Here is a 14,422-nt window from a genome sequence, read left to right on the forward strand (position 1 = left end):
CAGGAGCTGATAGAGTCAGCATAGCAAGGACTGTGTCAGCAGTTGTCAGAGTCAGCATGGCAAGGATGATGTCAGTAGCAGTCAGAGTCAGCATGGCAAGGTCAGTGTCAGGAGTAGTAAGAGTCAGCATGGCAAGGACTGTGTCAGGAGCACAGAGTTAGCATGGCAAAGACTGTGTCAGGAGTAGTCAGAGTCAGCAAGGCAAGGACTGTGTCAGAAGTAGTCAGAGTTAGCATGGCAAGGACTGTTTCAGGAGTAGTCAGAGTCAGCATGGCAATGACTGTGTCAGGAGCACTCAGAGTTAGCATGGCATGGACTGTTTCAGGAGTAGTCAGAGTCAGCATTGCATGGACTGTGTCAGGAGCAGTCTGAATCAGCAAGGGCTGTGTCAGGAGCAGTAAGATTCAGCAAGGGCTGTGCCAGTAGCATTCAGAGTCAGCATGGCAGTACTGTGTCCTGAGCTGTCAGAGACAGCTTGGGCAAGGCTGTGTCGGAAGCAGCCAGATTCAGCATGGCAATGTCTGTTTCAGGAGAAGTCAGTGTTAGAATGGCAAAGACTGTGTCAGGAGTAGTCAGAGTCAGCATTGCATGGACTGTACGGAGCAGTGAGAATCAGCATGGGCTGTGTAAGGAGCAGTAAGAGTCAGCAAGGGCTGTGTCAGGAGCAGACCAGAGTCAGCATTGCAGGACTGTGTCAGGAGCAGTCATAGTCTGCATGGCAAGGACTGTGTCAGGAGCAGTCAGAGTCAGCATGGCAAGGACTGTGTGAGCCGCAGTCAGTGAGCGTGGAAAGGACTGTAAGGAGCAGTCAGAGTCTGCATGGCAAGGACTGTGTCAGGGACAATCAGAGTCAGCATGGCAAGGACTGTGTCAGGAACAATCATTCAGCATGACAAGGACAGTGTCAGGAGCAGCCACAGTCCGCATGGCAAGGAATGTGTCAGGAACAATCAGAGTCTGCATGGCAAGGACTGTGTCAGGAGCAGTCAGCGTCAGCATGGCAAGGACTGCAACAGGAACAGTCAGAATAAGCATGGCAACGACTGCCAGAATCAGTCAGGGACAGGATGGCAAGGACGATGTCAGGAACAGTCAGAGTCACCAAGGACTGTGTCCGGAGCAGTCAGAGTCAGCATGGAAAGGACTGTGTCCTGAGCCGTCAGAGACAGCCTGGGCAGGACTGTGTCAGAAGTAGCCAGATTCAGCATGGCAAGGTCTGTTTCAGCAGCAATCAATGACAGGAAGCACTGTGTCAGGAGCAGTGAGAGTCAGCATGGCAAGGACTGTGTCAGTAGCAGTCACAGTCAGCATGGGAAGGACTGTGTCAGGAATAGACAGTCAGCATGGAAAGGACTGTATCAGGAGCAGGCAGAGTCAGCATGGCAAAGACTGTGTCAGGAGCAGTCAGGTTCTGCATGGCAAGGACTGTGTCAGGAGCAGTGAGAGTCAGCATGGCAAGGACTGTGTCAGGAATAGTCAGCATGGAAAGGACTGTATCAGGAGCAGTCAGAGAGCATGGCAAGGACTGTCAGGAGCAGTCAGAGTCAGCATGGCAAGAATGTGTCAGGAGCAGTCAGAGTCAGCATGGCAAGAATGTGTCAGGAGCAGTCAGATTCTGCATGGCAAGGACTGTGTCAGGAGCAGTCAGAGTCAGCATGGCAAGAATGTGTCAGGAGCAGTCAGATTCTGCATGGCAAGGACTGTGTCAGGAGCAGTCAGAGTCAGCATGGCAAGAATGTGTCAGGCGCAGTCAGAGACAGCATGGCAAGGACTTTGTCAGGAACAGTCAGAGATTGCAAAGGACATATCAGGAGCTGTCACAGTCAGCATGGCAAGGACTGTGTCAAGAGCAGTCAGAGTCACCAAGTCAAGGACTGTGTCAGGAGTAGTCAGAGTCAGCATGGCAAGGACTGTGTCGGGAGCAGTCAGAGTTAGCATGGCAAAGAATGTGTCAAGAACAGTCAGAGTCAGCATGGCAAGGACTGTGTCAGGAGCAGTCAGAGTCAGCATGGCAAGGACCGTGTCAGGAGAAGTCAGAGTCAGTATGGCAAGGACTGTGTCAGGAGCAGTCAGAGTTAGCATGGCAAAGACTGTGTCAAGAGCAGTCAGAGTCAGCAAGTCAACGACTGTGTCAGGAGTATGCAGAGTCAGCATGGCAAGGACTGTGTCAGGAGAAGTCAGAGTCAGCATGGCAAGGACTGTGTCAGGAGCAGTCAGAGTTAGCATGGCAAAGACTGTGTCAAGAGCAGTCAGAGTCAGCAAGGGCTGTGTAAGGAGCAGTAAGAGTCAGCACGGGCTGTCAGGAGCAGTCAGAATCAGCATGGCAAGGACTGTGTCACGAGCAGTCACAGTCAGCATGGCAAGGACTGTGTCAGGAGCAGTCAGAGTCAGCATGGCATGGACTGTGTCAGCAGCAGTCAGTCAGCATGTAAATTACTTTAAGGAGCAGTCAGAGTCCGCATGGTAAGGACAGTGTCAGGAACAATCAGAGTCAGCATGGCAAGGACTGTGTCAGGAGCAGACAGAGTCAGCATGGCAAGGACGGTGTAAGGAGAGGTCAGAGTCAGCGTGGAAATGACTGTGTCATGAGCAGACTGAGTTAGCAAGGCATGGACTGTGTCAGGAGCAGTCAGTATCAGCAAGGGCTGTGTCAGGAGCAGTAAGAGTCTGCAAGGACTGTCAGGAACCGACAGAGTTAGCATGACAAGGCCTGTGTCAGGAGCAGTAAGAGTCTGCAAGGGCTGTGTCAGGAGCTTTCACAGTCAGCTTGGCAAGGACTGTGTCAGTAGCAGTCAGAGTCAGAATTGGCCTCACGGTAGCATGGTGGTTAGCATCAATGCTTCACAGCTCCAGGGTCCCAGCTTCGATTCCCGGCTGGGTCACTGTCTGTGTGGAGTCTGCACGTCCTCCCTGTGTGTGCGTGGGTTTCCTCCGGGTGCTCCGGTTTCCTCCCACAGTCCAAAGATGTGCGGGTTAGGTGGATTGGCCATGCTAAATTGCCCGTAGTGTAAGGTTAATGGGGGGATTGTTGGGTTACGGGTATACGGGTTACGTGGGTTTAAAGTAGGGTGATCATTGTTCGGCACAACATTTAGGCCGAAGGGCCTGTTCTGTGCTGTACTGTTCTATGTTCTATGTTCTATGTCAGGAGCAGTCACAGTCAGCTTGGCATGGACTGTGTCAGGAACAATCAGAGTCAGCATGGCAAGGACTGTGTCAAGAGCAGTCAGCGTCAGTTTTGCAAGGACAGTGTCAGGACCAGTCAGAGCCTGCATGGCAAGGACATTGTCAGGAGTAGTCAGAGTCAGCATGGCAAGGACTGCGTCGGGAACAATCTGTGTCAGCATGGCAAGGACTGTATCAAGAACATTCAAATTCAGCATGGCAAGGACTGCGAAAGGAGCAGTCAGGGTCAGCATGGCAAAGCCTGTGTCAAGAACAGTCAGAGTCAGCAAGTCAAGGACTGTGTCAGGAGTACGCAGAGTCAGCATGGCAAGGACTGTGTCAAGAGAAGTCAGAGTCAGCATGGCAACGACTGTGTCAGGAGCAGTCAGATTTAGCATGGCAAAGACTGTGTCAAGAGCAGTCTGAGTCAGCAAGGCAAGGACTGTGTCAGGAGCAGCCAGAGACATCATGGCAAGGACTGTGTCAGGAGCAGGCAGAGTCAGCAAGGCAAGGACTGTGTCAGGAGCAGACAGTCAGCATGGCAAGACTGTGTCAGGTATAGTCAGAGTCAGCAAGGCAAGGACTGTGAAGGAGCAGTCAGAGTCAGCATGGCAAGGACTGTGTCAGGAGCAGGCAGAGTTAGCATGGCAAAGACTGTGGCAGGAGCAGTCAGAGTCAGCATGGCAAGGACTGTGTCAGGAGCAGTCAGAGTCAGCATGGCAAGACTGTGTCAGGTATAGTCAGAGTCAGCAAGGCAAGGACTGTGAAGGAGCAGTCAGAGTCAGCATGGCAAGGACTGTGTCAGGAGCAGGCAGAGTTAGCATGGCAAAGACTGTGGCAGGAGCAGTCAGAGTCAGCAAGGCAAGGACTGTGTCAGGAGCAGTCTGAGTCAGCATGGCAAGGACTGTGTCAGGAGCAGCCAGAGACAGCATGGCAAGGACTGTGTCAGGAGCAGTCAGAGTCAGCATGGCAAGGACTGTGTCAGGAGCAGTCAGAGTCAGCATGGCAAGACTGTGTCAGGTATAGTCAGAGTCAGCAAGGCAAGGACTGTGTCAGGAGCAGTCAGAGTCAGCATGGCAAGGACTGTGTCAGGAACAGGCAGAGTCAGCATGGCAAGACTGTGTCAGGTATAATCAGAGTCAGCAAGGCAAGGACTGTGTCAGGCACAGTCAGAGTCAGCATGGCAAGACTGTGTCAGGTATAATCAGAGTCAGCAAGGCAAGGACTGTGTCAGGAGCAGTCAGAGTCAGCATGGCAAGGACTGTGTCAGGTATAGTCAGAGTCAGCAAGGCAAGGACTGTGTCAGGAGCAGTCAGAGTTAGCATGGCAAGACTGTGTCAGGTATAGTCAGAGTCAGCAAGGCACGGACTGTGTCAGGAGCAGCCAGAGACAACATGGCAAGGACTGTGTCAGGTATAGTCAGAGTCAGCAAGGCAAGGACTGTGTCAGGAGCAGTCAGAGTCAGCTTGGCAAGGCGAGTGGGCAAACCAATGGCAGATGCAGATTAAATTGGATAAGTGTGAGGTTATTCATTTTGGAATCAAAAACAGGAAGGCAGATTACAGGTTGTAAATTGAGAGAGGGGATTGCGCAGCTGCACCTGGATGTCCTTGTGTACCAATCGCTGAAAGTAATCATGCAGGTGCAGCAGGTGATAAAGTAGGTTCATGGCATGTTGGCCTTCATTGCGAGAAGCTTCGAGTATTGACGCAGGGATGTGTTGCTGCAAATGTAGAGTGCTTTGCTGAGGGAACACCTGGTGAATTGTGTGCAGTATTGCTGTCCTGTGAGTAAGGATGTTCTTACTCTCGAGGGAGTGCAGCGAAGGTTTACCAGAAAGATTCACGGGATGGCGGGTCTGTTATAGGAGGAGAGATTGATTATATTGGGATTGTACTCGCTGGAGTTCAGAAGAATGAGTTTAGACGTCATAGAGATTTATAAAATTATAACAGGACTAGACAGGGTAATGCGGGGAAGATGTTACGAATGATGGGTGTGTCCTGAACCAGTGTTCACAGTCTGTGGATCAGGGTGAACCATTTCGGACAGATATAAGGAGAACTCTGTTCATCCAAAGAGTGGTGAGCCTCTGAAATTCTTTACCGCAGGAAATAGTTGATGCTAAAACTTTGAATGTTATTCAAGAGGCGGCTAGATATTGCAGTTTGGGAGAATGGGATCAAAGGCTATGGGGAGGAAGCATGATTAGGCTATTGAGTTGGATGATCAGCCATGATCGTGATTAACGGCGGAGCCGGCTCGAAGGGCCAAAAGGCCTCCTCCTGCTCCTATTTTCCATGTATCTGTGTATCTATGTATGTAAAATAGGAAGAAGGTGTTGAATCTGTGGATTCCAGGGCCGCAGAAGGAGATGGAGGCCGAGTAACAGAATCTATTTAAAAATAGGTAGCTAGTTTAATAATTAACAAGGGGATCAGATGTGAGGAGAAGGAAGGAGAATGGGGATGAGGAACATATGAGCCAAGATTTAATGACAGAGCAGACTCGCTGTGGAAAATGTACTAATTGTGCTGCTGTTTTAATGTCTTTCACTACACATTTCACCACAGCGAATCCTTTTCTCCATGATGCAAGCAATCAGGCATCTCACGTATTTACGACCAAACGTCTCGTACAAACAGAAAACACTTCTCATTCCCTTGCACCCTCCGTGACAAACATAGTTTGTCATACTGTTTGCACATAGTTTGCGCATAGTTGCAGATCTGGATGGCCCCTGTCTCCATTCGTAGCTTTGGAGCTGCGATTTCGTTTTCGCCAGTCTTTGATTACCTGGATATTTCCAAGCAACATAATGTTAGAATGGGATAACTTAAACTGAGATTTCGTGGAATGGAGATCAATCCCAAAGTCAATACAATGGTACCGTTATCTGTCTCGCAGGAGCAATTCGCGAGAACGAGATCCCTCATGCAAATTCGTTCTCCATTCAAAGTCCATTTGTTCATTAAGGAGTTGAAACCTGCCTCGTACAAAAAGACCAATACCATAGTTCTCACCTCGGGACACATTCACAACACTTGCAGACAGTTATGAAGTTCAGCAACATGACCGGAAAAAAGGATTTCAAGCAATCTTAAATTTCAACACCTTACAAATAACGTTTACCGAACGAGTTACCAACCTGTTACCGTGACATTTATTACGGGAGATAGCCATTGCCGATAGTTCACTTTGAAACCACAGCGGTATTGTGCCTCGTCTGTACTTGCTGCCCACCGTATTGTCTTCTCAGCTTCATGACTGCGAGGCATTGCATTTCCATTTTTGTACCACAAGAAGTCATATCGCCTTACTGGTTCAGAGACCGCACATTTCATGAGAATTATGTCACCGATCAGAGCAGCTCGTGGTTCAATTTGCAGACTAACTTTCGTGGTGTCAGCAGCTGGAAAAATAATGCAAGTAATGCTGTGAAATTAACAAGATCATTCATTTGAAACCATGGCGTGAAATATGCATTCGTCGGAAGGGAGGAATTTAAACACCGAGGCAACGATACCTTCATTTTCCTGAATGCTGTAGGACCGCGAGGATAGAAAGAGGAATCCGCAGAGGGCCATAGCAAGCTGGAGGCATGGTACAGGAGGAAAGGCTTCAGACTCATGGGGCACTTGATCAGGGTCAGGAACAGTGGGCGGTTTATATATACAGTATAAACGTGATTGACCGCAAGTGGGGTGAGGCGGTTACGTATAAACGTAAAGAGTAACGTACAGTGAACATGGCGTCTCCGATAAAACTTAGTTTTATCGGTGGGAAGTGAACTTTCAATGCTAATAAAAAAAACGTGAACGTGAGTGGAGAGGAATGGTTGTATATCATTATAAATTGGTAAATGGTAAGTTGTATTTCTACCAACCACACCAACCCGTGATTTAGCGGTACAAAGCCGCCCTCTTTTGATCCAAAAAGAAAGAAACAGCACCGAATAAAATCCCAGCTTTGTTCCGTCTTTATTAGGAACCTCATTTTTTCAACACACATAGAGCTTAGCTGGATTTGCGCAGGCAGGAAGCTATCCTCCCAACAACTACCCAGGCTCCAACCTCAGAATGTTATCATTTTAAATAAATCACTTTCCATTCTTCTCAAGCAGACTGAGTCGAAGCAGAATATGCTGTCCCCTTCCTCAAAAGGAACCCATTATCCCAGGAATCAGTATGACGAACATTCTCTGTACCAAGTATCAAAAAATGCGGGAATATCCTTTCTGCACACAATGCTCGATATGTGGTCTCAGCAATTTCCCATTTATTATGGAATAAAATTCCTCTTGTTATACTCCAACACTGGTTACATTCAGGGCAAGGTTCCCCTTTTAACCTATGTATCACAAGATCCTTCCACTTAAGGCATACAAAGTAGAAAAGTCTTTCTACTTTGCTCCAGAAATTTCGGAGACTCACACTTACTCAGTTTGAATCTACCTGTCATTTTGTTGGGGAAGGGCCTCGTCAGCATGTTCTTGTAAAACGTCGGTGCCGACTCGATGGAGCCAATGGGTTAATTCTGCACTCTAGGAATTCCATAGTTCTATCGTTCCAACTTACCTACCTCCCCACTGTGAGCTACAAACTAAAATTACATGGACTGCGGCAGTTAAGGAAAGGGGTTCACGCAGGCGCAGTGGTTTGCACTGCTGTTTCACAGCGTCAGGGACCGGGGTTCAATTCCACACTGGGGCGACTGTGTGGAGTCTGCACGTTCTCTCCGTGTCCCCGTGGTTTCCACGGGTGCTCCCATTTCCTCTCATAGTCCAAACATGCGCATGTTGAATGGATTAGCCATGCTAAATTACGCGTAGGGTCCAGGGAAATACACCTTATGCGTATCGTCCATGCTCAATTTTCCCTTAGTGTCAAGTCACGTCGATTACCTATGATAAATACGCAGTTATGGGGTTCGGACTGGGGTCTGGCCATTGTAGAGCGCACCTTCGGAGGGTCGGTGCACTCTCAATGGACCGGATGGCCGCCATCTGAGCTGTCGGGATTCTATGATTCTATAAATATTCTGATGTGCAAATAAGGATATGCGTTTATTAATGGCTCAGTCAAACGCTCCATTAAAGCTCAGAAAAATGATGCTCCTCACAATATTCCGAATCTGTATCGTTTATAAAAATATCCTGTTTTATTTGTCATTGCTGACTTCACGTAACCGCCATGTTGTTAATTATTCTGTCTCACTACACTCTCTTGACCAAGATTGGTAACAATCCTGTTCTGAATATCTGAATAATATCCTTACGATATTCTGCTCTCTGAGCTATCTTTCCTCAACAACTGGTAAATGACTGGATAATTTTGTGTGAAGACTATGGAATGGCCGGCACAGAGATAAAGGGAACCAGAAGCCTAATATACATAAGAGCACAACTTCCGATATCCAGATACCCAAAATACACGTTACCCCCAATTCAATCCACTGACGCCTCCTGCGGACCATCATGATAGAAAACTTGATTTTGTTCTGACTGTCTTACGGAAATTGTTACCGAGGTAATGTTTAAATAATCAATCACTCTTCTCACAATTATGTAGCCAGAACACTGACAACTGTGGAACCCGTCAAACCCCTGAGTCCCAGGAGCCTTCCAACCCCCTGTCGCACATCCCAACTATCCTCCACAGCTTCCAACGCAGAACTATACCTCATCTACCGCTTCACTTTCCGTTTGCTAAAGCCGTGAAATCTACCTTAATCAGCCGCCTCAACTCTGCGAACAATGGCATCCCACCGCCAAGGAAAGAGCAGAATAAACTGAAAGGTGTCTCCCTTCCCGACAATGCAGCTCGTCAAGACTGAAAGTCTCCAGAAGCCGCTGCTTTTCATGGAACGCGAATTGGAAGGTCGGTTGTGAAGCGTGAGGCTGCATTTTAGGATAAGTAGCGGGGAGTTTAGTATCCGTCCGACTGTGATGGCAAATGGATAGTAATTCCGCCTATTATGTCACCTGCTGATGCTGTTCAATTCCAGATGATTTACTGTTGGAATTATAGCTAATCACAACCGCACCGAGGGAATAATCATGACCACGACCACAAGTCTATGAAAAGCATCATGGCTCACAGCTCCAATCCGATCGTCCCAAGAGGCACCTCTGGATGAGGATCATTGTTTAAATGTAGCTCTGTGTTGCGTTTCAACTACACTTTTAAACAAATGCGACCAACTTAATCGAAGAACACTCCCTCACAATAGCGACTGAGTATATCCTGTCATCAACACCACAGACATTCTAGCACCTTGTTGACGAAATTTCCCTGCCGCATAGCCAAATTTGTAATTGACCACGTATGGTTATTTCACTTTAAAATGCCGGAGGCTGTGCAGATGAAGCATACATTTAAAGCACCTGAATCCGTTTTCTGATTTCTGTGTTAATACGTGTCGTAGTTTACGTACCAGTGATAACAACCTCCCGCCGACGACACCACATGAAAGAATTACAACAGCACTGGTAACGTCCTCCACTGTGTTGGTCCACAATTGTTTCATAGATATTGGTAGAAAACTTTTTAATGTAGGCATCATCCTTTAACCAATTGCATGTCCGTGTAGCAGTGTATCCGCATTGTAATTTCAATGTATCTCCTTCCTGTATGACATCACTCCTGGGAGAAAGTACCTGTAGTTCTCTGTGGGCTGGAAAATGAAAGTAGAGAGAATAATGACGTTTCGTCCCTGTCCATAATGACAACGAGCCTGAGTGCATCTGAACACCATAAAACACAATACTGCATATTGATCCATAGATACAATTTCATATTTAAGGAGCGAATTCATCTTCAATGGTTTTTGGGTGGTAACAGCCTCTGAGAGGATTGGTTGACTTACCATTCCGTTAACAGCAAAAATCTGCCCATCTCTCTGTTCCAAAGGACTAATTCCTGAAAACACAGCTGCATTCTTCCATCCTGCGTGAACAGTCGCTAATCATGCAACTTACCAACATCGTCGTGACACGTTCATCTTGCTTACTCAGAATGAAGTTGTCGTGATGTTCAACCCTCACAGAAGCAGAGAATCCCTACGTTTCAGGAATTGATCATTCGTCCAATCGATTCTCGCCGACCCTTCGAATAACGACACTACCGAGGACCTAGCATAAGCCTGTTTACTGCGTCACCAACCTAATGTCCAATTTGCCAAAAACATTCCAACTGTCTTCAAAAGAATCAAGGGGTAGAGGTGAGTGTAGGGGCCATCACTAAGAAGAAGGTTCTGGGGAACCTTATGGTCTTATGGAAACTGAAAGGTCGGACGTTGGATAAATCACCTGGACCGGATGAACGACAACCCAGGGTCCTCAAAGAAATAGGTGAGGAGATTGTGGAGGCTTTGGTAACGATCTTTCAGGAATGACTGGAGGCCGTAATGGTCCCAGAGGACTGGAAATTGGCTACAGAAACACCGGTTTTTAAGAAGGGATGGAGGCAGGCGACGGAAATTACAGGCCGGTTGGCCTGACTTCTGTTACTGAATTCATTATTAAAAATGAGACTGGCAGCACGGCCACAGGGTTAGCACTGTTTCCTCACAGCTCTGAGGTCCCAGGTTCGATCCTGGCTATGGGTCACTGGCCCTGTGGAGTTTGCACATTCTCCCAAAGTTGTGCAGGTTAGGTAAATTAGTCACGCTAAATTGCCTGTTAATTTAATAAATATTTAAGGACTCTAAATATATTAAAAAACAATTAAATATGAGACTGAGGAGTATTTAGATGTGCATCAGAAAATAGGATTGAGTCAGTACGGCTCCGTCAGGTCAAAGAACAAAGACAATTACAGCACAGGAACAGGCCCTTCGGCACTCCCAGCCTGCGCCGATCCAGATCCTTTATCTAAACCTGTCTCCTATTTTCCAAGGTCTACTTCCCTCTGTTCCCTGCCCATTCATATACCTGTCTAGATGCTTCTTAAATGATGCTATCGTGCCCGCCTCTACCACCTCCGCTGGTTAAGCGTTCCAGGCACCCACCACCCTCTGCATAAAAACCTGTTCACGCACAGCTCCCTTAAACTTATCCCCTCTCACTTTGAAATCGTGACCCCTTGTAACTGACACCCCCACTCGTGGGAAAAGCTTGTTGCTATCCACCCTGTCCATACCTCTCATAATTTTGTAGACCCCCTCAACCTCCGTCTTTCCAATGAAAACAATACTAATCTACTCAACCTTTCTTCACAGCTAGCACCTTCCATACCAGGCAACATCCTGGTGAACCTCCTCTGCACCCTCTCCAAGGCATCCACATCCTTCTGGTAATGTGGTGACCAGAACTGCAAGCAGTATTCCAAATGTGGCCGAACCAAAGTCCTATACAACTGTAACATGACCTGCCTCCTCTTGTACTGTTGACGTCATGTCTGACAACCTGTTAAAGTTCCTTGTTGAGGTAAGAAGGACTTCAGACAGGATAACCAGTGGGTGTGATCTTTTTAGATCTCTAGAAGGCATTTGACAAGGTGCAATATAGGAGTTTAATAAATCAGTTAAAATCCCATGGTCTTAAGGGGAAGATACTGGTATGGCTGCAGGGTTGACAGGCTGGCAGAAGAAGAGAGTGGGGATAAAGGCATCTTTTTCAGGATGGCAGCCACTGCCTAATAGTGTGCGCCAATAGTCGGTTTTGGGACCACAGCTTGTCACAAGAAAAAATAGCGAGATGGAAGAAGGAACTGTTGCTCTTTTTCACAAAATATGCAGAGCGCAGGTAGCATTGTGGACGTAGGCGGGGGGCGGCGGGCTGCACAATGACTTGGACAGACTTGGAGAGAGGGCAAAGTCGTGTCAGAAGGAATGCAACGTGGAACAGTAAGTAGTTATTGGATGGGATTTGTTTATTGTCACGTGTACCGAGGTATAGTGAAAAGTGTTATCCTGCGAGCAGCTCAAAGAGACCATTAAGCACATGGAAATTTAAAAAACACGTAATAGGGCAACACAAGGTACATAATGTAAATTCACAGACACTGGCATCGGGTGAAGTATACAGGAGTGTAATATTAAACCAGGTCAGTCCATAAAAAGGTAATTTAGGAGTCTGCTAACAACGGGAACGAAGCTATTTTTGAATCTGTTTGTGCGTGTTCTCAGGCTGTTGTATCTCCTGCCCGAAGGAATAAGTTCGAAAAGTGAGTAAGCCGGGTGGGGGGTGTCTTTGATTGTACTGCCCGTTTTCCCCAGGCAGCGGGACATGTAGATATAGTCAATGGGTGGGAGACAGGTTCGTGTGATGGGACCGGCTGTATCCACGACTTTCTGACGTTTCTGGCTGTCTTGGACTGAACAGTTGCCATACCCGGCTGTGATGGGCCCAGAGAGGATGCTTTCTATGGTGCATCAGTAAAAGTTGATAAGAAGGAATGTGGATGTCGATTTTCTTTTGTTTCCTTAGGAAATATAGGCACTGTTGTGCTTTATTGGTGGCAGCTTCGAAGTGGGTGGAACAGGACAGATTTTTGGAGATTTGTACCCCTAGCAATTTGAAGTTGTCAACCATCTCCATGTCTGCCCCGTTAATGCAGACAGGAATGTGTACAGTACTTTGCTCCCTGACGTCAACGACCAGCTCTTCAGATTTGCTCGGAAGAATGGAGGCCTCGACTATTTTCGTAATGAGAAAAGACATAGGAAATCAGAAGCAGAAGGGACGTAAGACACCATGTGCAAGATTCTCTCAGAATAACGTGCAGTCGGCAGTTCAGACGGTAAATGCAATGTTGGCATTAATGTCGAAAGTACTAGAGTACAAGAGTACAAGGCTGTATAAGGCACTGGTTTGACCGCATTTTGACTATTGTGAGCGGTTTTGGGCCCGGTATCTCAGGAAGGGAGTGCCGGGCTTGGGGTCCAGAGGACTTTCACAAGAATGATCCCTGGAATGAAAAGCTTGTAGTATGAGCAACGTTTGAGGACTTTGTGTCTGTACTCGGTGGAGTTTCGATTCATGAGGGAGGATCTTATTGAAACTTGCACGATACTGCGAGGCCTAGATAGAGTGGCCGTTGAGAGGATGTTTACTTTGCAGAAAAAAAATAGAACCAGAGGACACAATCTCCGACTAAAGGGACGTTCCTTTAAAATTGTGATCAGGTGAGTTTTTTTGAGCCAGAGGGTGGCGAATCTGTGGAACTCGTTGCCGCAGAATGCTGAGGAGGCCGAATCACTGAGTGTCTTTAAGACAGCGATGGATATGCTTTTGAGTAATAAGAAAATCAGGGTTAAGGGATAGAAAAGATATATCATCCCTGATTGAATGGTTCGTCAAACACGATGGGCTGAGTGGCCTAATGCCTTCCAGTCCAATGCCAACCTGCACATCACCGGACTGTGAGAGGACACCGCAGTCTGCGGAGGAAACCTGTGGATACATGGAGAGAATCTAAAAATCCAAAGTCACCCGAGAGTGCAATCGAATTTTCTATCACTGTGAAGCAGAAGCTCTAACCACCGTTCAGCCCATCGTAGGATTGGAGGAGGTGTCAATGCTCTTATACAGCTACACGTTTCCATTATTATTCTGAAAACTTTATCAACTAGTCTCATGATCCTTGCAAATTCCAACAAAGGCAACCCTCGTTTCTGTTATTTCACCAACTTGCAATTGAACCCTTGCAGTGCTGGTATCATGCTTGTAGATCTACACTGGAAAGGCGAACAAATGAATCCCCAACCCCTATCCCAACAAGCTTCTTTGGGCATTCCTGTTATCAGATAGTCACCATGTATAAAGGTATCTGGTCTCCACTTTTTAAAGTGTGCCTCGCCTTCTGTCTGTGAGTTGGGAACTGACCTCTGGCCATTTACATGAAGACTTGTCTCTCTGGTTGTCAGATGTAAACTGACTTTGCATGCTTCTGATGGTTCTGTCAATTATACCAGTTTTCCAAATTGAATCTTCGATATGTGTGCTTGGCTGTCTTCATCTCCGAAACAGCTTGAATATAGAAATCAGCATATGTCTACCTCCACAGATAAGTATATCTCTACCTACACAGATCTCACAATCGACTTGAGCAGTTGTTTGTTCTGATAATTCGATTTACACCTGATACCTCCTCAGTGCCTGCTAATCTTAATACTCGGAGATTCCCATCTGACCCTGTACATTGAATGCTAGCTCCTTCTATCAATCAGCAGATTCTAGCTGTTGCTGGACCTATCTAGTTATATGCTGACTTGTGAACTTCGTGTTGCTGTTGTTACTCAGCAGATGCATGCC

General features: G+C 47.0%; 1 protein-coding gene across 12 annotated transcripts in view; it reads right to left on the bottom strand.

Annotated features, from left to right (window-relative positions):
• Nucleotides 1-14,422, bottom strand: part of LOC119960715 (Fc receptor-like protein 3) — a 161,948-nt gene that overhangs the window by 68,074 nt on the left and 79,452 nt on the right. For all 12 annotated transcript variants that reach the window (XR_005459500.1, XM_038788329.1, XM_038788323.1 and 9 more), the window contains 2 exons: nt 9,601-9,840; nt 6,314-6,577 (listed from right to left, as the gene is read on the bottom strand). Coding sequence is in view for 11 of the 12 variants with exons in the window: in XM_038788329.1 (XP_038644257.1) it covers nt 6,314-6,577; nt 9,601-9,840 (504 nt within the window). In the remaining variant the exon portion in view is untranslated. The remainder of the gene's footprint in view (nt 1-6,313; nt 6,578-9,600; nt 9,841-14,422) is intronic.

The sequence above is a fragment of the Scyliorhinus canicula genome, unplaced genomic scaffold (genome assembly GCF_902713615.1).
Source record: "Scyliorhinus canicula unplaced genomic scaffold, sScyCan1.1, whole genome shotgun sequence".
Classification (NCBI taxonomy): Eukaryota; Metazoa; Chordata; class Chondrichthyes; order Carcharhiniformes; family Scyliorhinidae; genus Scyliorhinus; species Scyliorhinus canicula.